The sequence below is a fragment of the Schistocerca piceifrons genome, chromosome 5 (assembly GCF_021461385.2).
Source record: "Schistocerca piceifrons isolate TAMUIC-IGC-003096 chromosome 5, iqSchPice1.1, whole genome shotgun sequence".
Classification (NCBI taxonomy): domain Eukaryota; kingdom Metazoa; phylum Arthropoda; class Insecta; order Orthoptera; family Acrididae; genus Schistocerca; species Schistocerca piceifrons.
Window position 1 is genome coordinate 32,778,836 of NC_060142.1, and position 26,799 is coordinate 32,805,634.

Sequence of the window (26,799 nt, forward strand, 5' to 3'; positions counted from 1 at the left end):
GATTGGTGATCCCTATGACCATACGTCAGTTATGTTTTCGAAGAAGCAAAAAACACACCATTAGACCCGCGAGGAGGCGCAGCTTTTCCTCCAGCACCTCTTCTCTCATATGAATGCGTAATCTGTTCCTTCGGTTCTGACTGAATGAACAGATACCACGCATACATATAATTGATTCACCTTGAAGGGCAATGAATCCACCACTGCGGATGCATAATTACGTCCGGGCTCCTGCGCGATTCTCTAAGTAGCGAGTATGAAGGGCATGGGCAGCGGCTGCGGACAGGTGGCGCTGGGTGGGAGTGTGGGTCGGCCGAGAGGCTTGCAGAGATAGCCCGCGCATTTGCGGTAAACACTGTGTCCGGATAGTGCAGTGGTTAACGCGACTGCCTACTAAGCAGGAAATCCTACGTTCCAGTCCTGGTCCGGTAAACATTTTCACTCGTCGCCGCTGACGTCGTACGAAGGCCTGATGCAGCTGATTTCAATAATCCCTTTCCTTTCCTTCCTCCTCCTTCAATTTACATACTCTCTTCTCTCTCCGCGGCCGCCGAAGTACTCGTTTGTTTACCCCTGTTGCCGACTGCAGCAGGAGCTGAAGACAATCACAGCGCCGGAGCCGCGACTGCCGGACCCTACCTGCGGCGGCGCGCGCGCAGTCGATGCTGCCGCCCTCCGCCGTGGTGATGAGCAGCGGGCCCGCGACCAGGGCCTTGCCCGACGCCAGCAGCCCCAGGCGCCAGGCGGGCACCCCAAGCAGCCGGCCCACGTCCATCGCCGCCGCGTCCACCGCGCGCTGGCTGCGCGCGCCGCCCGCCTGCTCGTAGTACAGAGCCCTGCCGGCAACGCCACACCACCTGAGTTGCTTATCGTAACAGCACTGCCGCACTGATCGACAATGTCAGTTCAGTGCCACTTTAAATAAAGGCAGAACATGTGATGGATTCTGACCAGCAGCAAGAGTACCCAGAGCTATTTGTTCTGATATTCTAAAACTATTTCATTCACCTCGAACTAATAAGACTTGCTCCCCTCCTCCTACAGCTCAGATCCTGGATAAGCTGTCATGAGTGTCAAACTGGCGGCCCGCAACATACAAGGTGTATCACAAAGAATCATCTGATTTTTTAAAAAAAAACATAACTTATGTTATTTCACATATATGCGTGAATAACGTACTGTTGGAAAGAGCCAACTCTCGAATTTTACGTACATGGTTCAAATGGCTCTGAGCACTATGGGTCTTAACTGCTGAGGTCATCAGCCCCCTAGAACTTAGAACTACTTAAACCTAACTAACCTAAGGACATCACAAACATCCATGCCCGAGGCAGGATTCGAACCTGCGACCGTAGCAGTCGCGCGGTTCCGGACTGAAACGCCTAGAACCACTCGGCCACCGCGGCCGGCTATTGGATTGTGACCTGTGATATTATCAGTGCTTCTTCACTACCGTCGTACACACGCTTCTTAATTCACTCACAGCGGTCTCGGCCGCTCATATAGTGCAGTTATGGCTCCCAGTGTACCTCGTAAGAATACCCTGTGTTTTGCATTTGGGAAATCTTCCAGGACTGTGCAACCAAGTTCTCTAGAAATCCATGACTGGATAGTAGATATTATTGGCATTACGTCCGACCAGGTCCACACAGCATATTATGACATGGCGGAATACTGTTTCTTTGTGAAGTTATTATATCAGATACAACTGAAGAAAATTTTGGTGAATACTGGTGGGAAAGAAGAGTTCCGACATCGTGATCAGTCGGTGAGTACAGTTTCAATTACTAACGCTGACATCGAATATAAACAAGTGCGAGTGTTACATTTGCCACCTGAGGTTGAGAATTGTTTTCTTAGAGATTTCCTCGCCACATACGGTGACATCCGACAGATTAGAAACGAAACATGGTCGAGCCGTCACAAACACCAATGTTATAGTGGGGTTCGCTCAGTTGACATGGCCATTAAAGTCAATACACCATCCTATATAATGGTTTGTAGTTATAAGGCTCATGTCATTTACGATGGACAAGTAGGCACTTGTTTTATCTGTAACAAGAGTGGACATTTACGAGATGATTGCCCACGGCGCGTTGTCGGACTTCGAAACAATCTGCAACAACGACAGAGAATAACATTGGCTGATGTCCTAACTCAAACTCAGACGCCTTCTGTGATTGACTCCCAACCAAGGGCATCTGTGTCTGAGAACAACGATCTCGGTAACGGTACCTTCCCACCCTTACCTCAGAAACTCGTGGCCAGTCACCCCTTAGCCGCCGGTGTTGCATTATCTGTCGGCAACAAACGACGCCGTACTAGTGACGGGGTGGCTCCGGTGACCAGCTCGTAAAAAATCAAACCGATGACGCGCTGTCACGGTCCTCCACACAGCACACGCGTATGTCGGGTGGCTCAGTTACGACCCGCCAAATTCACATTGAAACTCCCGACGCAGAAACTGTCAATACGAGTGCAGCCGAGTGTTTACAGCAATCCGTGGCGATGGCGCTTCTCGACTCGCCACAGGTGGCCAACACACAAGAGGCGGCAGTCAACTGCAAACCGTAAACACAGAGGATGATGCACGCGGTGTAGAGCATAACATAAACACCCGCCACCTCGGAACTGCTTCCAAACAACGCGAGGAACCGGAAAGCTGTATAGAAACAGCCAGTGCGGCTCCAAACAAACACAGTGAGCCTACTGAAGCTGCGTCTTCGGACTTGCCATCACCCGTTCCGAAGCAAGGACTTTCACATACTGCTTACAGCCATGACGCGCCGACTCCGCCGTCTTCTATGACACTTCGGACGACTGTGCGACGGCAAAATAAAGTTAAACCAAATGACTCCGTGGCTGGAAGTAAGTCAAACAGTAAAAACTGCTACGAAACCTGCGGATGTAGGTTCGAAGCCCGACGGTGAGATGGACTGGGCTTCCTACGCTTCCCATCACCCCCAAGTCTCTGACGATCGTGAGTCAAGCTTATAAGTTTTTGACCCTGAACATTAACAGAGTTAGGGACAGATTTAAAATTAGCAGTGCTACGGCAGTTTATCTATGAGTCCGAAGCTGATATAGTTCTGTTACAGGAAGTGTCTATCTTAAGTTTTCATGTATCAGGATTTGCAACAATCGTATACACCGCGGTGGTCGGGGGTACAGGTACGGCCATTCTATCACGAGACGGAATCCCAGTGAGCAATATCGAAATGTTCGATTCCGGTAGAGGCATAGCTTGCCAAAATTTTGACGTCACCCCCGTCAATATCTATGCTCCATCTGGAACGACTCTAAAATTAGAAAGAGCTAACTTCTTTGAACAAAACATCTTCTATTTGTTACGCCGTTACCCCACCCAATTGATACTTAGTGGTGATTTTAACTGTGTGATCCACAGGGAAGATCAATCGCCAAACTTTAATTACTGTAGGGAACTATATGATCTGGTGCGTCACCTGCAGCTGAAGGATGCGTGGGAACTAAAATTTCCTACCCTGGTAAAGTTCACGTACCTGACCTCCACCGCATGTAGCCGCCTAGACCGTTTGTAAATCTCTGAGAACATTTGCCAACATGTTCTGGACGCCGATGTCATTCCGGCTAATTTCTCTGACCACTGCGCCATCTGTATCACCATAAATCTGGTCAAACAGCATACTAAATGGCATAGGATTCCGTGGAGCCCAAATGTTTCTATTCTCGCCGATGCCGCGCTACAAGATGTCATCTCCACGACATGGGCGGATTGTCTCAGGCAATGCTGCAGATATCCGAGCAAGATAGCCTGGTGGAATGTTGCTGTCAAACGGAAAATGCGATTAGCCTTAAAAAAACTACAATTGGCAACGGGCGCAAGATGTCGAACGCACGATTGATTTTTACCACACAGTGCTGCGAGAGTTGTATGCGACTACGTCACCAATCAACACGCAGCTGACGACCATCAAACAAATAAAGGCGAAGCTTATAGGCATAAAGCGAACGCAGCTTGAAGGCCTGAAAATCAGATCTAAAGCAAAATCGCTTCAAGAGGACGAACTTGAATCGCTGTATCACCTCATAAAACATCGTGCCAATCGCAAGCGAGGTTTTATCGGGGAGCTGGACACAGATGATGGACTCCGTTTGACCCGTTCTTACTGAAGTTTACCGATAATTCACGGATCTGTACTCGCAATGCGATACATATGGTGATGACGGCGGCGATATTGTGCGTGCTCTGCCCACCGTAGTCACGCCTGCGGAGAACTCGGCTGTCGTACACGATTTTGCTCCAGACGAAGTCCTTGAACTGATTTCTGGCTCTCCATCGAATAAATCCCCTGGCCCTGATGGTCTGCCACGGGAATTTTATGTGCGTTTCTGGCCCATTATCGGACGCGCTTTTACAGATGTTCTCAATGAAGTGATGCGAGGGAGTGACGTGCGGGCCGAAATGAAGGAAGGTCGAATTGTATTGATACCTAAAGGAAAAAACCGAAAAACCTTAGATAACTTCCGACCGATTACTTTACTCAATTTTGATTACAAAACCTTTGCCAGAGCACACAACAGCAGGTTGTCTCCATTAATGAAACAAGTGATTCACAACCATCAATCGTGCTTCCCTGGTCGCACTATTATGACGCTCCTTTCGGAATATAGACATGTAATAGCCATAGCGTCAGTCACTAACGTGAATCTCGCATTGCTGTTTATCGACTTTTGCAAGGCATTTGATCGCGTCCGCCACGAGTGCCTCCTACAGCTACTGCAGCGGTGTGGTTTTGATCAACGGGTTATTAACGTCGTGTAACATTTCGTCACGGGCATTAAAACCAAAGTCAGCGTAAATGGACAGCTTACTCAGCCCATCGAGGTCCAAAGAGCCGCAGGGGAGTCCTCTCTCCATGATGTTATTTGTTTTATCGCTCGAGCCGCTCTTATGCTCCATTCATGACAAACTTGCAGCCCTGTCGATCGCCGGGACGTCCTTCGTGGTTCGTGCTTACGCCGACGACGTCGGAGTGTTACTGCGCAACAACGGAGACGTATCAACCCTCGAGACCGTGATAGACGAGTACTGTCGTGCTTCCGGTGCTATCAACACCGATAAATGCACCTTTGTCAACATTCTACGATTCGACGCCGATATTGTACCTTGGGAAAAGCGTGTCGAAGCCCACACCACTCTGGGGATGATTATCGACAAATGCCCACTAAAAATGAATGCAAAAAATTGGAAACATGCAAGGTGCCATCTATGAAAACAATTGGCGGTCCGTTGACATTCTCCAAGGCATACGACTCCTCTGCAGTTATATATTCAGTAAAGCGTACTATATGGCCCAAATATTTCCAGTCCCCAAGATGCAGGCCAAACACGTGATGAAACCCTCTAATAGATTTATCTGGCAAGGACATCTGTTCAAAGTGAAATACACCACGCTGACGTCTTCCAGACATGCCGGCGGACTCAACATGCCTGACATTAACCGAAAGTGTACTGCGTTATATAATAAACGAATCACCCATTTGTTGGACAAGGAACCTCTCAGCGTAACCAGTTGGCTCTTCCGAACCTTACACCCCACCGATATGCACCCACCCACTGATGTAGGTAAAATACATTACAAACTACGACATGTCAAGCAGTTTTTTCTGGAAGTAAGCTATATTGATGGACATTATTTCACGCAGGATTTACCGACGACGCACCTGTTATTAAAAAGATGGACATCTCCAATAGTCCGGAATCCCATTGAACATAATTACCCTAGTGTTCATTGGAAGGCAGTTTGGGACAACATAAGTTTAACTGTCCACACTGCTGAAGTGGCGTCCACATGGTATAAAGTGGTAAACGATGTTATACCCACTAATGAAATGTTGCATAGAATCGGCTTATGTGAAAGTGATAAATGCATCCGCTGTGGTCTGGTCGACACCTTACGCCATCGCTTCACTTGTGGCGGTAATCTTGTAACGTTGTTACTTTATTTTGCTATGAAAGCGGTACTGATAGACAATAAAAGCGGGTTAAAAGCTGTGAGCTGTCTGGGGAAGTTAACCTTGCATTACTGACCAACTGTTTCACCAGGTATCCAGTCTAGCTTACCAAATTCCCAACCAGACTAACATTAATTATAATATTTTAATAGTCATATACAACCGGTGATATATATATAAGATAATTTAAATAAAAGAAATAAATCAATTTATATTTGGAAATTTATTTTAACATTGATCATTGAAATTTCAGCATATTAAACTTGCTTCCTAACTAAACTGGTGCCTTATTTAGGATTGTGAAAATGTGAGATTGCAATCTTACGCAACACATCAAATATGGAGCCAAGATTGGGAGACTGCATACAACACTGCATTCATAAAACAACACACAAAGAACGTTGAAATATATGCAAGAGAAAGTTAACCACTACCAACCGATTCAATTTTCACCCAAAGAAGTTACGTAACTCCACAATAATTTTGATAATTAAAATAAATTAGATCGAAAAGCAATTTACAAAAGAAAAACCTCGAACTGGTTACTATCGTCTTACTATTAACCTGATGGGTCAAACAATTATATAAGCACGTGATAGTGGTCTCACAAAGTACACCCCACGTGGGTTGAACATAAAGAAAAGTTGCTATATTGAAAAATACTGTCAAGACGAGACGTTATAATCTCACGCACATTCGCATTTAAGATTGATGAACTTAGTTAGAGTTACTGATCAACACGTGGTTCCACTTTACTCACAAAGTAGTGACAAAGCAACTACCGGAATATATTCTGAACTTCACACGATAATTACACTGCGCTGCAATTTAAGATAACATTAGATATTTTAGAGCTAAACCTGAAATAAAGATGATTAAATTTTCAGTTAGGCTGAACTTAAGAAATTCATTGTCCTACGGACTTAGCAGACACGCGCTTAGCCGGAGATCTTACCACTTCAGACGCTAGCCACGGACAGACTGGCTGGTCCCTTCCTGAGGGGTGGCTCACAAATACAAACGGAAGTGGCCAGAGAGGCAGCTCCCTATACCAACATGACAACGGACGGACAGGACCATACTAAGGATAGAAACCTCTTTGCTTTTAGAAAGCGTAGCTACCTGTTCTGGCGTTGGTCCTACTGTTCTCTAGCAGACAGGCTTGCCTGCTACCCTCAAGCATGCAACTAGAAATACATTTGCTCATTCATCCTCTCACACAGAAGGGAAGGGGGATGACAGTATCTTATCATATACAGTATATAAAAGAAAGCGGATGTAGGTTCCGTATGAGACTGTGTGACATGAATTACATATAAACTGTGTTTTAAAGTGTAGTAGTGTGACAGATCGTTCTTTTTTATGTGTAAAAGTAACACGTTCCACTACTCAGTCTCCTCCCAGATAGTCAGAAACGCCACAGTAAATTTAGAAGAGGAATTTATGCCGTAAATGACAACAGATTTAAGAAATTAAACATGAAAGGAATCCAACAGAGACCTTTCATAACCCCAACGTTCCGGGAAAAGACTGTGCAGGGAATTTTCTGGCCATGCTAGGACATTCCCAAGCAGGCTTCTCACACCCTACTTAAACCAAAAATGTTAAGAAAAGGCAAAAGGTCACCAGCTACTTGCTAAAACACAATAATTTCAACACATCTTTAGAATCCACCAATTTAAAAAAAAAAAACAATCTGTGACACCTATTTAAAAGATAGTGTAGGCCTAATTCGGTCAGCAAGTAAGAACAATGGTTCCTGTGTCATTAATATGAAAACAATTTTTGGTTGTTTCCCTTATGGAGTTCACCAGTATTTGCTCATTGCAAGAGCCAACTGATCACAGGAAAATTTATGACTGTTTATTGACAAGTAAAATTTATAAAAATAGCAAAGATGCCACAGCAATTAAAAAAAAACCAAAAGCAAAAAAAATGATAAGAGAAAAAAACATGTTTTACAAATGGTTATCGCAAAAAAATTGTATATCTTATAAAACTAATAATTTGTAGAATTAAAATAACTTTGTGGCACTAATTTAATCACTCTACTATATTTCAGTTAGTTAGCAAACAATGAGCACTGTATCATTATACTGAAAATACAATTAATTATGTGATTGTTACCCTTATGGGGTTCCTCACTATAAATATGCCCCATGCAAAGGCTAATCGATCACAGTCCAATGAGAATGAATAGCTATCTGACTGATAAACGAAGCAATGCCACAGGAATGAATTTACGAAACAAAATATCACAAATCTAATACATCACACAAAAACAAACATTGATAAATAAAACAGCTCTGAAAGTTCAATAGTCACGTCTAAAAAAACACCTATAAATAAAACACCTGCAAAATACAAGAGTCAGTCTAATAAACACCAATAAATCGAACCCCTGCAATACACACGAGTCAAAGTTTCTGCGACAGAAACACACGTATATGCACTGGACTAAGAACCGTATAATCACTGTTCACTGACACTCTCAGTACTTCCACTGTTCCGAGGCACAATATAAGGGGCGGGGGAGGGGGTTCGTCGCCGCAGCTGTCAGTAGGGATTTTTGTCCATCTGTTGCGTGCAATCCCGCCGTCTCTGCCCTCTCATGAAGTTTCTCTTGGTGGCCCGTGTCACGTACATCTCGATTTGGTTCCATGTTTGTATTGTCAAATTCGTGCGGTATCCTCGTTTGACACGCCAGGTTGATATTCCTGGGCAAGGATGACGCTTAATGGCTCTTCTTTGTGCCACCCTTAGCAACCAGAGAACATCGAACTATGATTTACTGTCGCTTGACAGTGGGCATCCGCCAGGAAATGTTGATAGGCGTCGTTGAAGTCTGCTAGTTCCTCTGGACAATATGTGTCAAAAGGCTCCAAGCCCCTTGTGTTGTTACATTCTTGAGTTATCCTCAACTGGCTCGCCGGTTTGATATTCCTGGGCAAGGATGACACTTAGTGGCTCTTCTTTGTGCCACCCTTAGCAACCAGAGAACATCGAACTATGATTTACTGCCGCTTGACAGTGGGCATCCGTCAGGAAATGTTGATAGGCGTCGTTGAAGTCTGCCATTTTCTCTGGACAGTACCTGTCAAAAGGCTCCATGCCCCTTTATCTCCTGTCTTCAGTCGTTTCACCGCGCCCGTCTTGCCATGGTCTCGTGCGTGTGGTGCGTTGCCAGCAGATGGATTTTCGCGCTGTGGGCCGCTCGCCCATCTCAGGTCATCGCCTCTACGACTGGGGCGGCCGCCCATTAGCTCCAGGTGCAAGGGAAAGTGTTTGCCGCGTGCCCTTCTTTTGTTGTCGACCGCGCTCCCGAAGTGGCCCGGTTGACAGCGTGTCCTGCTGGGAAACCCGCTAGTTTACAACTAGCCCTCCTCCTCGCTGCTCCCACTGTCTCGTAAAGTTTAGCCGGTTCACTTTCACGTTCTCAACTGCATTCACAGAAATTGTTCATCATACTTATGTCATTAGAAAATGTCATACGTAATACCGCTTAGTATTGTCTTTCACAATTTTTTAAGAACAAAAGTGAGACTTATTCTTTTTTAAAAAAAAAATTACATGAATCGACAATATAAAAAATAAAAATTAAATGACTCAACAATATAAAAAAAATAAAAGTGAAATGGCTTGACAGTATAAAAATTAAATTTAAATGAACTGACAATATAATGTCTAAATCCACATCACTAATGTGGTTCACTTACGTTTTAATAAATCAAATGCTACTTATTAATTCACTAAAATGAATAGGATTATGCCTTGTGCAAGTATAGGTCAGGACAGCATAGGGTTCACATGTTATTTACACACACACATGCACACCTGTTGTCTATTCTACAAACTAACTACCCATAAACATGCATTATTCAAAATTCTACTTCTATCCACGACTAGTTAATCCAACAAGCTACTTCAATGCTACTTCAACAAAGTGTTTACACCACTACAACGTTGTTCTAATTCGTCCTCTTCCTGACGCTCGCCGCATATGTCTTGTCACATAATGAATATGGAGAACTTTCCTTAAACATACACATTAAAAAGAACAATGGCTATTTACGCGCAAAAACATTTATACCAGTTGACACACCTGATAAGAGACTCGCAGTTATACATCTATCATACTCATATGTTTATACATAAAACAGTAAGACAATTTCATATAAAATTACGTTATCACAAGAATTAATCACACAGATGACTCTGAGAACGGTAAAAATATCTGCATCATACAGGTTATACTACATTTTCTTACCCATTTTGCTGCGATTTCGTTCCTTCTTTAAGTTACCTTTCGCTTCCAAATCAGTTATTTCGCCTGTGGTGGTTATTCTGGATTCATATCTCATGAATGGCAAAATTGTGGTCTCCTCTATTCTGTAAAACAGTTTCATCTTAACATATTGAACTTACAACAGACACAAAAGATCCGAATCCTCCTGTAGTTTAAATGACAAATGTTTTGCTTCATCCTTATTACCTTAAACCAAGCTTTCCTTCGGTCCCATAATCAAAATTATTTAATCTTCCTCTACCTTCAAGAGGGAAATTTCCTCAGTACAAATCATATAGGCTGCAGTGCATCCCGCACCAGCGAAAACAGTAAGCTGTAATGCTCACAGCATCAGCAAAACACATAAACGTCTCATTTCTAGGACAAGTATTAACGCAGAATAATTTTTCAGGCTCTGGCTCAACATCAATCAAGACTACAGAAAGGATCCATATTTCTGTTCCATTCTCAATTTGCTGAAAAACTGCTCGTATTTGACTACCACAATAATATTTCAGGACCACGTAAATTACACAAACCACAATTCTTCTTTCACCTTGAAGGGAAGCAATATACTGACGAAATCCACAGACAGCACTTTACATACTCAGCTATAAAGAACAGAAAAGACATATATCATCAATATTAACATGTTGTTGTTGTTGTTGTGGTCTTCAGTCCTGAGACTGGTTTGATGCAGCTCTCCATGCTACTCTATCCTGTGCAAGCTTTTTCATCTCCCAGTACCTACTGCAACCTACATCCTTCTGAATCTGCTTAGTGTATTCATCTCTTGGTCTCCCTCTACGATTTTTACCCTCCACGCTGCCCTCCAATACTAAATTGGTGATCCTTTCATGCCTCAGAACATGTCCTACCAACCGATCCCTTCTTCTGGTCAAGTTGTGCCACAAACTTCTCTTCTCCCCAATCCTATTCAATACTTCCTCATTAGTTATGTGATCTACCCATCTAATCTTCAGCATTCTTCTGTAGCACCACATTTCGAAAGCTTCTATTCTCTTCTTGTCCAAACTATTTATCGTCCATGTTTCACTTCCATACATGGCTACACTCCATACGAATACTTTCAGAAATGACTTCCTGACACTTAAATCTATACTCGATGTTAACAAATTTCTCTTCTTCAGAAACGCTTTCCTTGCCATTGCCAGCCTACATTTTATATCCTCTCTACTTCGACCATCATCAGTTATTTTGCTCCCCAAATAGCAAAACTCCTTTACTACTTTAAGTGCCTCATTTCCTAATCTAATTCCCTCAACATCACCCGATTTAATTAGACTACATTCCATTATCCTTGTTTTGCTTTTGTTGATGTTCATCTTATATCCTCCTTTCAAGACACTGTCCATTCCATTCAACTGCTCTTCCAAGTCTTTTGCTGTCTCTGACAGAATCACAATGTCATCGACGAACCTCAAAGTTTTTATTTCTTCTCCATGAATTTTAATACCTACTCCGAATTTTTCTTTTGTTTCCTTTACTGCTTGCTCAATATACAGATTGAATAACATCGGGGAGAGGCTACAACCCTGTCTTACTCCCTTCCCAACCACTGCTTCCCTTTCATGTCCCTCGACTCTTATAACTGCCATCTGGTTTCTGTACAAATTGTAAATAGCCTTTCGCTCCCTGTATTTTACCCCTGCCACCTTTACAATTTGAAAGAGAGTATTCCAGTCAACATTGTCAAAAGCTTTCTCTAAGTCTACAAATGCTAGAAACGTAGGTTTGCCTTTCCTTAATCTTTCTTCTAAGATAAGTCGTAAGGTCAGTATTGCCTCACGTGTTCCAGTATTTCTACGGAATCCAAACTGATCTTCCCCGAGGTTGGCTTCTACTAGTTTTTCCATTCGTCTGTAAAGAATTCGTGTTAGTATTTTGCAGCTGTGACTTATTAAGCTGATAGTTCGGTAATTTTCACATCTGTCAACACCTGCTTTCTTTGGGATTGGAATTATTATATTCTTCTTGAAGTCTGAGGGTATTTCGCCTGTTTCATACATCTTGCTCACCAGATGGTAGAGTTTTGTCAGGACTGGCTCTCCCACGGCCGTCAGTAGTTCCAATGGAATATTGTCTACTCCGGGAGCCTTGTTTCGACTCAGGTCTTTCAGTGCTCTGTCAAACTCTTCACGCAGTATCATATCTCCCATTTCATCTTCATCTACATCCTCTTCCATTTCCATAATATTGTCCTCAAGTACATCGCCCTTGTATAGACCCTCTATATACTCCTTCCACCTTTCTGCTTTCCCTTCTTTGCTTAGAACTGGGTTTCCATCTGAGCTCTTGACATTCATACAAGTCGTTCTCTTATCTCCAAAGGCCTCTTATAGAAATATTAACATATCATCGCATATTGGGAAGCCATTGGTTAAACAATCGTATTATCGCATCCTGTTTTCAAGAGTCTAAACTTACTCATTCCTTTCTCAGAGTTCTCCTATCTTAAAATATTCATACATCACGCATACTATAGTAAGAGATCCTCATTTATACTGACAGATATAGAATAGTAATAGATAGATAGTAGCACTGAAAGCAGAAAATCGGAAACAAGGCTACTAACAGCTGGGGACTTGGGTTTGCCAGACCCATAATACCCACAGATCGGATATTCCCCTGAGTTTTGCATTAATTCAACACAGATCTTGCTTCCCTCATGAGCGACTCTTTTCAATTTACACAAAAAAACCATAAACAGCATTTCACTCGCTCACAAAGAAAACTTTTATCATCACATTTGAACCAACCTAAATCTAATTGCACAAGGAAAAAAAATTAACAACATCACTTCAATCAATCACATAGAAACATCTTTATCATTATTTTTACCAACATATTATTCAAAATGCATTTATCACAAATGTAAACTAATCAATTGTTTCTCTTCACCGTCCTCTCTACTCCTCACTGTCCTTTCTACTCATTTGCCATGTCGCTCATTTGTTCCGATTGGGCGCCTTCTGGGCTGATCATTTGTTATTGCCGGTTTCGTTCATTTCCATTTGCTGGATTATGTCTAGGGTTGGCCGGCCAAGTTTCAACATCATGAGGTGCTCCGCCTACAGTCCTATTCCCACCGTATTCATCGTAGTATTGATTCTGGTTGCCGTACCTGTAGCGTTCATGATCTTGTCCACGTCCTCGATCATTTCCGTTGTTCCACCTGTGTTCGCGACTGTTACCCCAGTTTCTATACGGCAGGTTCCGATTATTGTTCCGTTCGCGTCGCGACGACCAGTCACGCCGTTGATTAGTACTACGGCCACGACTGTGGTCGCACTGCTGTGCCCCGTAATAACTTTGTACCTGATTAGGCGGGCATTCTCCTGTATTGTATTCCAACTCTTGGAGAAGTGTTTTAAACGTTTCCACGTCCTCTTTGCATCGTCCCGCAAGAATGATGTGGCGCAAGTGCATCGGCAATGTGGTGATGCATATCCTAATTAGTTCTGAAGGCCCGTATGGGTCGTATAGAAATTAATTTGCCTGCAGCATGTGGTCGAATAGGCGTGCTGGGCTGCCTAAACCAGACTGGTTCAAATTTGGCAGCATAATTATGCCATGCTTGACCCTATCTTGTGCTGCTTCCGACCAATAGGCAGACAGAAAGGTTTGTCGAAACTACCGAGTGGAGTTGCAGTGACGCGCTGCCGACCTCATGCGAATCGCCGGTTCGCCTTCCAAATAGCCGCACATATATTCTATCTTATGTGAACTTGCACAGTCGGGGAGAAGACAAAACTCAAATTGCTCGAGCCATGCTCGTGGATGTATTCCTTTTTGCGAATTTCGAAATATCTCAAACTTTCTCACCATAAGGAAATGTTTGAAATCAAATCCCCGCATTTCCTCCTGGCGAGGCCCTTGGATGTTTCTATTTTTCTCATGTCTGCCCCTCAAAATACATTCTTCCCCGTCGTCAAAATCTCCCTCGTGGCCGGAGTCCCTCTCTGCACTGTCCGTACAGCTATTTTTTGTGCTATTGGCGAGTTCGGAATCACACGCCATGCGGTTTGCCAGATGCACCACGCGTTCTTGTAATTCGCCTGTTACAGCTTTGTGCCGCCTGTTCACTTCGAACTGTCCCTTCTGAAATCTAAGAAGCGAACGCACTTCTTCGGTATCTGCGACCGCTACCGGTGTAGTATTGTTCTCACTCTCCGTCACCTTCATCGTGCCTACGATGGCTGCTAATGCCGCAATCTTATCATGTATTTGTCTGTTGTCCTCCGCCCCAGTCTGCTTCAGTTGTTCTACTTGCTGTTCGAGAGCGTGAATCGCTTGACTGTTGTCCGCTACTGTGTTGCTAATGGTGGCTGGACAATGCGTTTCCACCTCCTGGACCCTCGAGAGTACCTGCTGGTGTTCTCTTTGGCATTCTTCTCTCAGCGCTTGGAAATTCCTAAGTAGCTGTTCTTCGCTCTCTTTCGATTCCGCATCGCGACTCCGCTTGCCCTGTTCTAAGGCTTGCAGACGATCATCGATTTGTTCAAATGTACGGCCTAATTCTTTCATAATATCACTTTTTATTTCACTTGCCAGATTGTTTATTCTTTGTGAGATATCATCGGACACTCTCTGCATCGACTTGTCGACTTTATTTGTCTGCTGGATTAGTTTTTCGTCTATTTGTTCACCTAGCTCGCAGATCAATTTTTCAGATGATTCTTTTTGTTCTCGGAACGATTTTTCTGATTTCTGCGACATTTGATTGCCTAGCTTGCGGATCGATTTTTCAGATTTCTGCGCCATTTGTTCGCCTAGCTCTCGGATCGATTTTTCAGATTTCTGCGCCATTTGTTCACCTAGCTCTCGGTTCGATTTTTCAGATTTCTCTGCGTTTTCTTTGTTTTGCTGCAATAATGCTTTCATGAGTTCTGCCAAATCAATTTGGTTGGTTGGTTGGTTGGTTGGTTTGGGGAAGGAGACCAGACAGCGTGGTCATTGGTCTCATCGGATTAGGGAAGGATTGGGAAGGAAGTCGGCCGTGCCCTTTCAGAGGAACCATTCCGGCATTGGCCTGGAGTGATTTAGGGAAATCACGGAAAACCTAAATCAGGATGGCCGGACGCGGGATTGAACCGTCGTCCTCCCGAATGCGAGTCCAGTGTCTAACCACTGCGCCTCCCCGCTCGGTTTGGTTAGTTGGCAGCAAACTAATTTCTGGCTCTGATGTGAGCCCGTTTGTCCCATTTTGCATTTCCTCTGAAGTATTCCCCATTGCATTCTCGGAACCGTCCGGCGTGTTAATATTCGAAATCAAATTATCCCCATGGTCCATGTTGCTTAAGTTGTCGGACCGCCTACTTTTAGCTTGGTTACGAGTCTGCATTAGATCAATGTATGCCCAGTACGCAACACACTAATCACAATAAATGTATCCCCCAAAAATTTCGACAGTTACACGAAAGGAACCCAACCAAGTACGCACTTTTTCACACGCAAATCAAAATTTTATCTTTGATTGAAACAGTGCAATGTACAAGCGAGAAAAAAAAACACACACACATATAAAATACACAAATATAGAAAACAAAACAACAAGACAAACAACACAACGCCACTCAACACGCAGTGAATCTTTTGAAAGTCTCCTCAGAAACAACGCAGAAGTTTTTTCTGTGCTGTAGGGGAAAAAAAATTGAGATGATACAATGCTTGCAATCTAACGTTTCAGAGATTCCAGAGTCTAGCGGGATCACAGAACAGGGTCGCCATGTGTAAAGTTGTTACTTTATTTTGCTATGAAAGCGGTACCGATAGACAACAAAAGCGGGTTAAAAGCTGTGAGCTGTCTGGGGAAGTTAACCTTGCATTACTGACCAACTGTTTCACCAGGTATCCAGTCTAGCTTACCAAATTCCCAACCAGACTAACATTAATTATAATCTTTTAATAGTCATACGACAACCAGTGATATATATAAAAGATAATTTAAATAAAAAGAAATAAATCAATTTATATTTGGAAATTTATTTTAACATTGATCATTGAAATTTCAGCATATTAAACTTGATTCCTAACTAAACTGGTGCCTTATTTAGGATTGTGAAAATGTGAGATTGCAATCTTACGCAACACATCAAATATGGAGCCAAGATTGGGAGACTGCATACAACACTGCATTCATAACACAACACACAAAGAACGTTGAAACATATGCAAGAGAAAGTTAACCACTACCAACCGATTCAATTTTCACCCAAAGAAGTTACGTTCTTAGCACAATCATGTCCGTCATGTAATTACCACACACTGGTATACTAAATTCATATTAACTCCTTGTGAAATCTTCGCGAAAAGAATAGCTGAGGGCTACTTTGATGATTACACCACACGCTTCACGTGGTCAACTTGGTTTACACAAAGAGTGTAACTCCACAATAATTTCGATAATTAAAATAAATTAGATCGAAAAGCAATTTACAAAAGAAAAACCTCGAACTGGTTACTATCGTCTTACTATTAACCTGATGGGTCAAACAATTATATAAGCACGTGATAGTGGTCTCACAAAGTACACCCCACGTGGGTTGAACATAAAGAAAAGTTGCTATATTGAAAAATACTGTCAAGACGAGACGTTATAATCTCACGCACATTCGCATTTAAGATTGATGAACTTAGTTAGAGTTACTGATCAACACGTGGTTCCACTTTACTCACAAAGTAGTGACAAAGCAACTACCGGAATATATTCTGAACTTCACACGATAATTACACTGCGCTGCAATTTAAGATAACATTAGATATTTTAGAGCTAAACCTGAAATAAAGGTGATTAAATTTTCAATTAGGCTGAACTTAAGAAATCCATTGTCCTACGGACTTAGCAGACACGCGCTTAGCCGGAGATCTTACCACTTCAGACGCTAGCCACGGACAGACTGGCTGGTCCCTTCCTGAGGGGTGGCTCACAAATACAAACGGAAGTGGCCAGAGGGGCAGCTTCCTATACCAACATGACAACGGACGGACAGGACCATACTAAGGATAGAAACCTGTTTGCTTTTAGAAAGCGTAGCTACCTGTTCCGACGTTGGTCCTACTGTTCTCTAGCAGACAGGCTTGTCTGCTACCCTCAAGCATGCAACTAGAAATACATTTGCTCATTCATCCTCTCACACAGAAGGGAAGGGGGATGACAGTATCTTATCATATACAGTATATAAAAGAAAGCGGATGTAGGTTCCGTATGAGACCGTGTGACATGAATTACATATAAACTGTGTTTTAAAGTGTAGTAGTGTGACAGATCGTTCTTGTTTATGTGTAAAAGTAGCACGTTCCACTACTCAGTCTTCTCCCAGATAGTCAGAAACGCCACAGTAAATTTAGAAGAGGAATTTATGCTGTAAATGGAAACAGATTTAAGAAATTAAACATGAAAGGAATCCAACAGAGACCTTTCAATCTCATTAACTAGAAATGGGTGCAGCAGAGGCTGGGCCTGATTACCCGCAGCAGCCCAGACAGCCACTGCACGGACATACTGCTCTGGTCGGACGCGAAACATTGTCCCGCTACCAAGAACAACACCGTGATGTGGATGTTAGGACAGTTTGTGACATATATCATCATCCACAATAGTGAGGATAATCTCGTTAGTTTTGAGGCTTACATGAGAACGGCACGTTGGAAGATGAAACGCTACGCAAATTTCAGGACGATGTTTGGTAACATGTTAGACATAATTTTTGAAAAACAAGGCGTAGGGTAATTCTCGACGCCGTTAAGGACACAAATCACATGCTCGACGATGTAGCGGACAAAATACACAACGAATAAGGGGTTACACCTGTTCCCAGGACTGCTCCCGACTTCTCAACGGTGTTATTAACTTCATTTGACGTTTTCTTTAATTTATGATGCCTGTGCATGTCTTTGTTATTCGTTTGTATGCTCCAAATGACTTTCTGTGAAGAGTTTGGAAGGTTGTGAATCGTTTGAACTGCAATTCTAGTTAAGACAGTCAATTATATATATTTTGTAATTCTCTTTAATATGTATGCGTTTTGGTTCTATGTCTGTCTGTACTGAAGATGCTATTGTCAGCTTAAAATTTTTGTTATGTTTTGTAAGCTTAAAAATGGCACTAAGTATATTGAAATGTGTACTTCAGTCTACTGTAGGAAACAATTCGTTTTGAAACAGTTCCAGTACTTCATAATTTTGTTTTTGTGCTTATGTGCTTATATGATTGTTTAATAATGAAAAAACAAGTGGAAAAAAATCATCCCGTAATCAGGGAGCACCGTTGTTGCCTGTGAGGAGCGTAACCACATGCCGGTACATGTCACTCCGGTTCTATTTCCTCGGGTTCGCGGCTGCAATTCCACTCTGCTATTGTTACGATCGACGTGCATGCGCTGCTGGCTGTTCGTCTGCCGCAGATGTTGATCTCAGCTCTCTCCGCTGTGTTGCTGCTCGATCTTTTGTCACAAGCTCCTGTAGTGCAATGAACAGGAGTAGACTGATAAGTTTACGCACTACTCAAGCCTTTCTTTAAACGGCGATACTGTAGAGGATCTGACATTCTGTCTCGCAACTCTGTATCTTCATGACATCGAGTCTTCCGTGCTGATTTAGTTACTGCTGATCGATATCAGCAACATCGGCATTCAACGGACATCGTTAGACTGAATGTTCTGGGGTGTCTTCTTCACAACAGGCACATTCGGAGATTTGTCTTCGCCCAGTTCGATGTCAGTACGTCGCGTAAAGCCCACGACCCGTCAAGAAGTGTGTCTCGTCTCTTGAAGGACTGGGCTGCTTCATTCCCAGTCTCTAATTTACCTCTGGGATAATACCATAATTTAGTCTCCCCTGTTTGGGCATCACCCCATTCTTTCTGCCGCCGGAGGAGGACCTAACTGTGTATTTTCTGCTTGTTTGTAGCCCATATTTCTATAAAATTTTGCACTTCATGTTCTTCTCTCATCGCCCTCCTTTTCCCGTATCTGGAGATGGAGTGGACACATTGCAAGTGCTATCCGCAACGACGTAACTGGAATTGTACCGAAAGCTCCCGTCAAGTGAAGAAGTATTCCATATGTTAACTATTTGTATTGCTGTTAAGATACGTGCTTTTTGTTTGCATTGTTATTTTATAATCATGACTGGCTAGGCTAATGATTTTGTTAATCATGTTCTTGCCTCTATTGATAATTTCTTCAATATGTGCACTATAATTTTGTCGCTCGTCGAAAAAGACGCCAACATATCTTTCGCTTTATGGATCTGTAGCTTAATTTTATGACCGGACCTGCAAAAAGAATTCCGTTGAATAAAGTGTACGTGGTCTTTTCAGGCGTAACAAACAAGTTAATTCCTTGGCACCAGTGATGTAATTCTTGAAGGAATGTATTACATCCTTCTTTGAAGTTACTTCTGAAGCTTCCATTCACAAGGGTCATCACGTCGTCGGTATTTCCCTGTACTTCTACGACCGTTCCATTTTCATTCAGCCTTCCTAATACCCGGTCATGTACCATATCCCAACACACAGGGCCACTTACAGATCCCTTCGGGCAGCATCTTGAAATATTTTTCGTAAGGATCCATCCTGGGCACGACAAAGATGCTTATCTGTTTTGGCAGTACCTGTTAATACAGTAGTGTTATTCTCATGGGCAGTCCAAGTCTCTCGGGCGAAGAAAAAGTGCTAGCCGTTATAAGTGACCGAATGTCCTGGCAAAAATATATCTATGCGGAGCCTTTTTTGCTACCTTTAACGCCTCATTTACACCGTCTTCTGATGACTTTCCACTTCTGAAACCATGTTGTTGGGAGATCACTCCATGAAGAAATTTTTCCTCCTGTAGTCTACCGCATAGCAGCTTCTCAAGGAAAATTGGTCTCTAGAACATTTAGAGCCCCTTTCCAATATAATCACATTTGCTTGTTTCCAAAATCTCGTAATAAACATGCGTTACAGCGCTGGCACAAATATAAACTTATTCGGAAGGAGGGGGCTATAGAATTTTCATATATTGAAGATGAAATGACTTGTACATTGTTACTCTTGGGAGCCATCGAGGGCACTCCAAGATAGGAAATCAGAGCCACAGTGCAGAGAGAGGGCAAAAGTAGTACCGTTTAGGTTACCGGAGTTAAATAGCAAAACTAGAGTCCTGAAAATAGCAGACGCTCTGGGCAGCTGTCCCAGGGGACAAGTTTCACTTCCGAGAATTAACTGGTAACCCCACCCACGATCTAGCCGTTGTAAGGCGTCACAGCAGAAGATGGCAACAAAAACGGACGTCTTAACAGAGGCAGAAAGCTTGATACCTGCTCCTCAGAGCTGCAACGTCAGTGGGTTAGAGATGTTAGAGTGCTACAATAGCTGTCTCCACTCACAAGAGGATACAGGATAGGACCAAGTGACGTAGAACGCTGTCGTTGCTGGCCGTAATAGGAGTGGCAGTAGCGTGTAGCTTTCAGCTGAACGCTGTTGCTACCAAGCTTGAAGTTTGTTAATGTAAAGTCTACAGGCATCCCTACCTACCGAGTAGCAGAATGGGAGAAATCTAAACGTGGTTAGCCAGAGGCACCCTGTATGTGCGCTGCGACTCGTCAGATTGGCTGAAGCTTGTTAAGTGCTGGTGAACTGGCTGGACAACTGTAGGAAGGGATAAATAGTGCGCCGCCACGATTCTTTAAAAACCCAAGTTTTTGTATTCAGAGGAGTTCTCAGATTACTGTGGCGCCGGCTCCATGTCACTGGTGGCCAGCCACAGTATGCTCCGACATATCTGTTTTTCTCATTTTTAGTGCTGCTCTCAAGTTTATACTTAACATGCTGTTAGTGTTCGCTACTTCTGTTAGCGCCCACTCCCGTCGATTGAGAAACTAACCTCTGTTTTGCAACCATTTGTCTACTTTGATTTTTCTGTTTAGAATTAGCCTTCAGTGTAGTAGTTCGTCTGATCGCTGATATACCCCTGAAGTGCATGAGTGTCCCGCTGCAAGCATCCTGTCGAGTCCCAGAATCTGCGCATCTCGCAGGTGCCCCGCGACAGTATTTGGCGCTGATCCAAGTCATCAAACAGCCTTCACTGGGAATTTGTCTTTCTGCATTTGCTCCTCACCACTAGGGAATCGCAGACTGATCTCAAAGCCCCTGTCTTTCCTCTGTCTTGTGTTATGGCACGACACAAGGATACCGTCATCAAGTGATTTACTCTTTTTCAGCTTCAGGTCAAAGATCCTACACCCTCTTCTGAAAATGGAAAAATTATTCTCTCTGCACTTGAGCCGTGTATCGACTCGTGCTACACCTTGTATTTAGATTGCATTGGTTTTCCTTTTCTTCCCCTGACGTGTTTTTTTGATATGTTGTCTGTCATTAAGTGGCTGCTTGGTTGTCTTTTCCCTCTGCTATCGATATCTGCGTTTGCTTCCGGGAAACTGCTATGGAGGAAGTGAGATCTTTGACCGGTGGTAACTTCGTGTGGTGGCGCGGAAGTAGGGGATTGCGCGCAGAGAGTGTGGTGGACACGGGAGGGCAGTGTGGCTCTCCAGCGCAAAGCAGGCGTGGTCGGTTGTACCGAATCACCACGTGATGTATGTCGCTTGTGTGTAACGAGCGGGTGGATTTGACGGAAGAGCTCCCCGCGGGTTGGTTATATACAGAATCGCCCCATGAGTAGTTACTGTTCATTTGACTTTGGTGGGACGTTAACAAGCTTCTTTAAGCCATCCGTTTCAACACTGGAGTTTAAAAAGGAGACACCTACATGAAGGAGCGGTCACTACCCGTCAACGTTGTAGAGGAGACGTGAACTCCGGTGACAGAGCGTGTTGTCGCGTGACCGTGGCGTGTCGGGTACACTGGCGACGCATGCGCGGTCGGATGTGTGGATCCTTGCCATCGGGGCTCGTGTACTGCCGGTTCGAGCATAATTCCAAGTTAAGTTCGCGGAAGGCTTAATCATTAAGTAATAAGTTTGCGTAACCAGTGTCTCTTCTGCCTTGTGGCCTCCGGCGATCGGGTTTCCTGTCCCCGGCACCGGTGTAATTGAAGACAGTGATCTTATCTTTCCTCCTCCTGTCGATACTGCCTGATGGGATCTGTAGTTTTGGCAGTTTTAATTGTCTCCCTATTCTGTCGTGTGTTATGAGTCAATTCATGCTTCGTGTTGGTTGACCAAGTGGTCGCTCATTCAGGACTGTGTGGTGTAATGTTTCCTTGCACGAGGTTAGCTCTAATTCTGTCAGCAAGTTAAGCCATCTTATTACAAGTTTTCGCTGGCTAAAAGTCGGTGCAGTGACCAGCCTGAGAGTGGCAATCGTGTTTACGGGCGTATTTAAGTTGGTCAGTATTCTGCCTAGCCTGAGCATCCCTGAGTGGGTGATTTGTGGCCGCCTTACACGTCTGTCATATCTGTTATGTTCTAATGATATTCCAGGACACTTTTGTTTAAAAACTTTTTTAAATTTCTCCATTCCTTTATTGCCATTAATCGTGTGTTTGCTGAGACCTTTGATTTTGTTTTTAATGGCGGTATTGGTAGCTTCACTACCTCACCGTATTTTATTAACAAAGTTCTGTATTTACTTTAGCAGCGTGTTTACTAATGTTCTTTAAATTTTTTAAACTGTTGTATTGATATAAATTACTTGAATGCCGTTAGCGGCGTATTTTGAAAGATTGTTTATTGCCGAACTGCTAGTTTCTGTAAGATATGAATAAAACATTTGTGTGTGAAAATCTCAACTCGACAGTAAACTACTAGAAATTTGGCCCCGTTTCCCAACTTGTGGTGTGGCTTGTAGTAACCGCAACCACTGTGTGTGTCAGCACTGTACGCTTCACTACTTTTGTTCTGCAGTTCTCTGCATTCATCAAGTTTATCCTTTCGTCCTCTGCAATGTCGTCTGGAAAGGGAATGCCTATCAGTAACTGTGCAGATTACCGGCAATTTTCTCTCAAGCTGCCGTCTGCTCGTTTTAGAGTTTATAACATTGTCGGAGATCTTATCATTTGCCAGACGATTCTACAAGGTGCACCTCATGAGTCAGTATGTAGATATTGTGCCAGGAATAGGTTTCAGCTCTGCATTCTTTCATGCTGTAAACAGTCTTTGAATTACTGTTTAAGATCCCTATATCAGTCCAATCTGCGAGCTCTTTCTTCGCACAGTGGCGTTTTTGGTAGAACCTTCTGGCCTGTGTGACTTCTGTTTAATGTATTCGGGAACCCACCTTTCATGGTATTTATGAACACCATCCTGTTTGTCTTGTGAGTGGATTCCATCTTTCATGGCCTCTTGTGATGCAAGACGAGTTCTTGAGCTTTTGTGTCCACGTGGTCATCTGCTTTCACCGAGTCCGGACAGTGAGAAATATTCCTCAGATGGTTCGAATCGGCTTTCCTTATGTTATATGGAGTCTCCAACGTATTTAATGCATCTTCACCTGAGTCCATTTCTGCAAGAGCCAACTGTAAGGATTGCATCGTGTTTACCACTCTCATATTACACCATTATGACTTCCTGAAATATATCGCTATTTCACCTTATACTGAACTAAATTATAGTGGTAACTTACTGTTCGCGTTCCTGATATAAAACATCTTGCTTAAGCGAAAATCAACAGCATGTACAAACTTCAAAAAAATCCATGACTCTGTGATCTCTATAATACTACTTATTTACATCCAATTTCGGTTTTAAACCATGTTCGTGGCACCAACATAACACACAAAAATAGGCCAAATGTGATAATGAAAATAACATAAAATCCACGGATGAAGTAGTAATTACCAAATACTTAAGAAAAATGTTACAAACGTGTCACATGTCATACATGTGTTCATATAAAGATAACGAGAAATACGTGGACTATGACTAAGATCAAAAGACATTAAATAAATCTATTACAACAAATGAGACCAAATACAAAATTAACATGAGGACTGAGTGGAAAAATGATAGCAACCAATGTATAAGCTGAAAGCAAGACATGTCAAAGAAGAATATCGTACCAAACCCAAGGATGTAGCCATTGAACAAGAATGTTATTATCGAATCACAATGTCTAACTATGTTCAGTTGCAATTGTAATTAATATTTCACAATGATAAGAACAATATGAAATGTAAAATTGCAGATATCCAGGTGTGTAACAGTTACTAAATATGAAAACCCAAAAAGTGTTCAACCTCTGAGTAAACGTAACCACATGTGGAATATAACATAACGTGATTGCATAAATTGAAGTGGATTACAAAAATAGTAGGGAAAATGCACATTTTTGAGGCACTTCGAAAAAGACAGATTAAGTATAGAGCAGGTAGATGAACTGCATGAAAATGCATTGAAGTGAAGCGCCGGCACGCCAGCTGGGAACGAGAGAGCAGAGAGGGCTGTGAAGAAGAGATCAGCGAATTGCACGCTGACCGACCCCTCTCCAGGAGCACATCGCGATAGCAGCGGCCTCTATGCGAAGAGAACATAAGCGCCGTGCCCTACTGGTCGCGGCCCAGTTCTACAGAAGGTTCAAGACTAGCGACCTGAATAGAGGAGTCAGCTGTATTGCTTCACTTGTGTTAGGAATTGTTATACTGGAGAACATTGTTTATTTGGATATCGCTCTTTGCTTGCGACACATCTGTAAGATTCTCAAATTTAAGTGTTGACATTGTTCATTTCGTAATAAAACTAATTAATACGATTTGTTTGAATGTTGTCTAGCGATCCGAGAAGGCAGGCTTCCAAGACCCCACATAATACGTCAAGGCAGGATTCAACATTTGGCGAAAGGGCGACATACAAATGAAGATGTTCTCCAGTATAACAATTCCTAATACAAGTGATGTAATACAGTTGACTTTTCTATTCAGGTCGCTAGTCTTGAAGCTTCTACAGTACTGGGCCGCGATCAGTCGGGCGCTGCGCTTATGTCCTCTTCGCATAGAGGCCGCTGCTATCGCGTTGTCGTCCTGGAGAAGGGACGGTCAGCGTGCAGTTGGCTGACGTCTTCTTCACATCCCTCTCCGCTCTCTCATTCACGACTGCCGCGCCGATGCTTGACTTTACGCTGTAACTCTGACCAAGTCGCCATCTGGACGCAGTGGTCATTGCAAATTCACGGACTACCCTATCAAGCCTCCAATCAGACCCAAATTTTCAACTTATCCACACATAACAAATGTAGTGACTGTTGCAAGTTATTCTCATTACTCACGGCATTTTGCCGATTCCCATACGAGTTCGAGTCTGGTGTGCATCCGCATGAAGAGGTCATTGGTCATCCTCTGTTAGTTATATATTTGTGGTGTCTCTTCTTTCAGACATGAAACTACAAGAGAACAAAAATAAAGGACACAGACCTATAAAAAGCTGTTACAAATTACAAGAGTGTTTCACAATTTTTTGCAAACACAGTATTATTATAGGCAGTATTTGGAACTGGAAATTGATAGTGAAAATAAAATTAAATTGATGACAATGTTTAAATTGATTCAGTATTTTGTGGGGTTGGAGGGTGGGGGGGTGTTGGAGATAAGGGGAGAGGAGTAAATGGGGGTTTACAAAGTTGTGGAAAAATTGAAACAATCATATAGACATACCAGAGAACACTAATATAGAACACAGCCCTTAAAAAACTCCTACAAATTACAAAAATATTTTAAAAATTTAACAAAGACAATATTACTATCGGAAATAAAAGCTATTTAAGTAACTTAATTTACATCTTCAAAAGTTTAGCAAGGCCTCCTTAAGCTAATGTTGTGTATGCTGTCATCTCAATTACGAGTATGAGGGCCACTTCCCCATGATATATAGTCCCTTTGGATACCAGTACTTTATTTTTACTCAGTAATCTTCTTGATATGACTACATCATGCGATTGATATTTTTAATCTTTTATTGTTTTATTATTTATGTCACATACTACTATCAATTATTATACACATAATTCCTGTATGCTTGGTTATCCTGCATACCTACTCATATATGTTAGAAATTCCATCCATGTAAACCGCTATCTAACATATATATATATATATATATATATATATTGTGGTGTCACCGCCAGACACCACACTTGCTAGGTGGTAGCTTCAAATCGGCCGCGGTCCATTAGTATGTGTCGGACCCGTGAGTCGCCACTTTCAGTGATAGCAGACCGAGCGCCACCACACGGCAGGTCTTGAGAGACTTACTAGCACTCGCCCCAGTTGTACGGACGACGTAGCTAGCGATGCACACTGACGAAGCCTCGCTCATTTGCAGAGCGGATAGTTAGAATAGCCTTCAGCTAAGTCAATGGCTACGACCTAGCAAGGCGCCATTAGTAACATTGCATGTATCTATGGAGTCTCACTTATATCGTCAATAGTGATGTACCACAAGGATGGATTAAAGTTAAGTATTCCAGCAGCTACGTACTTTTCTTTATAGCGTGTATTTCGGTCTCCTCAAACCACACTGTGTCGGCACTTCTGTCGACACATCATATGGCGACGAGGCTTAAAA

General features: G+C 42.9%; 1 protein-coding gene across 1 annotated transcript in view; it reads right to left on the reverse strand.

Moving 5' to 3' along the window:
- The window catches only part of LOC124798135 (meiotic recombination protein SPO11), a 175,395-nt gene that overhangs the window by 101,752 nt on the left and 46,844 nt on the right, over positions 1-26,799 (reverse strand). The window contains exon 2 of the mRNA XM_047261404.1: positions 640-836. Coding sequence (XP_047117360.1) covers positions 640-836 — 197 coding nt within the window. The remainder of the gene's footprint in view (positions 1-639; positions 837-26,799) is intronic.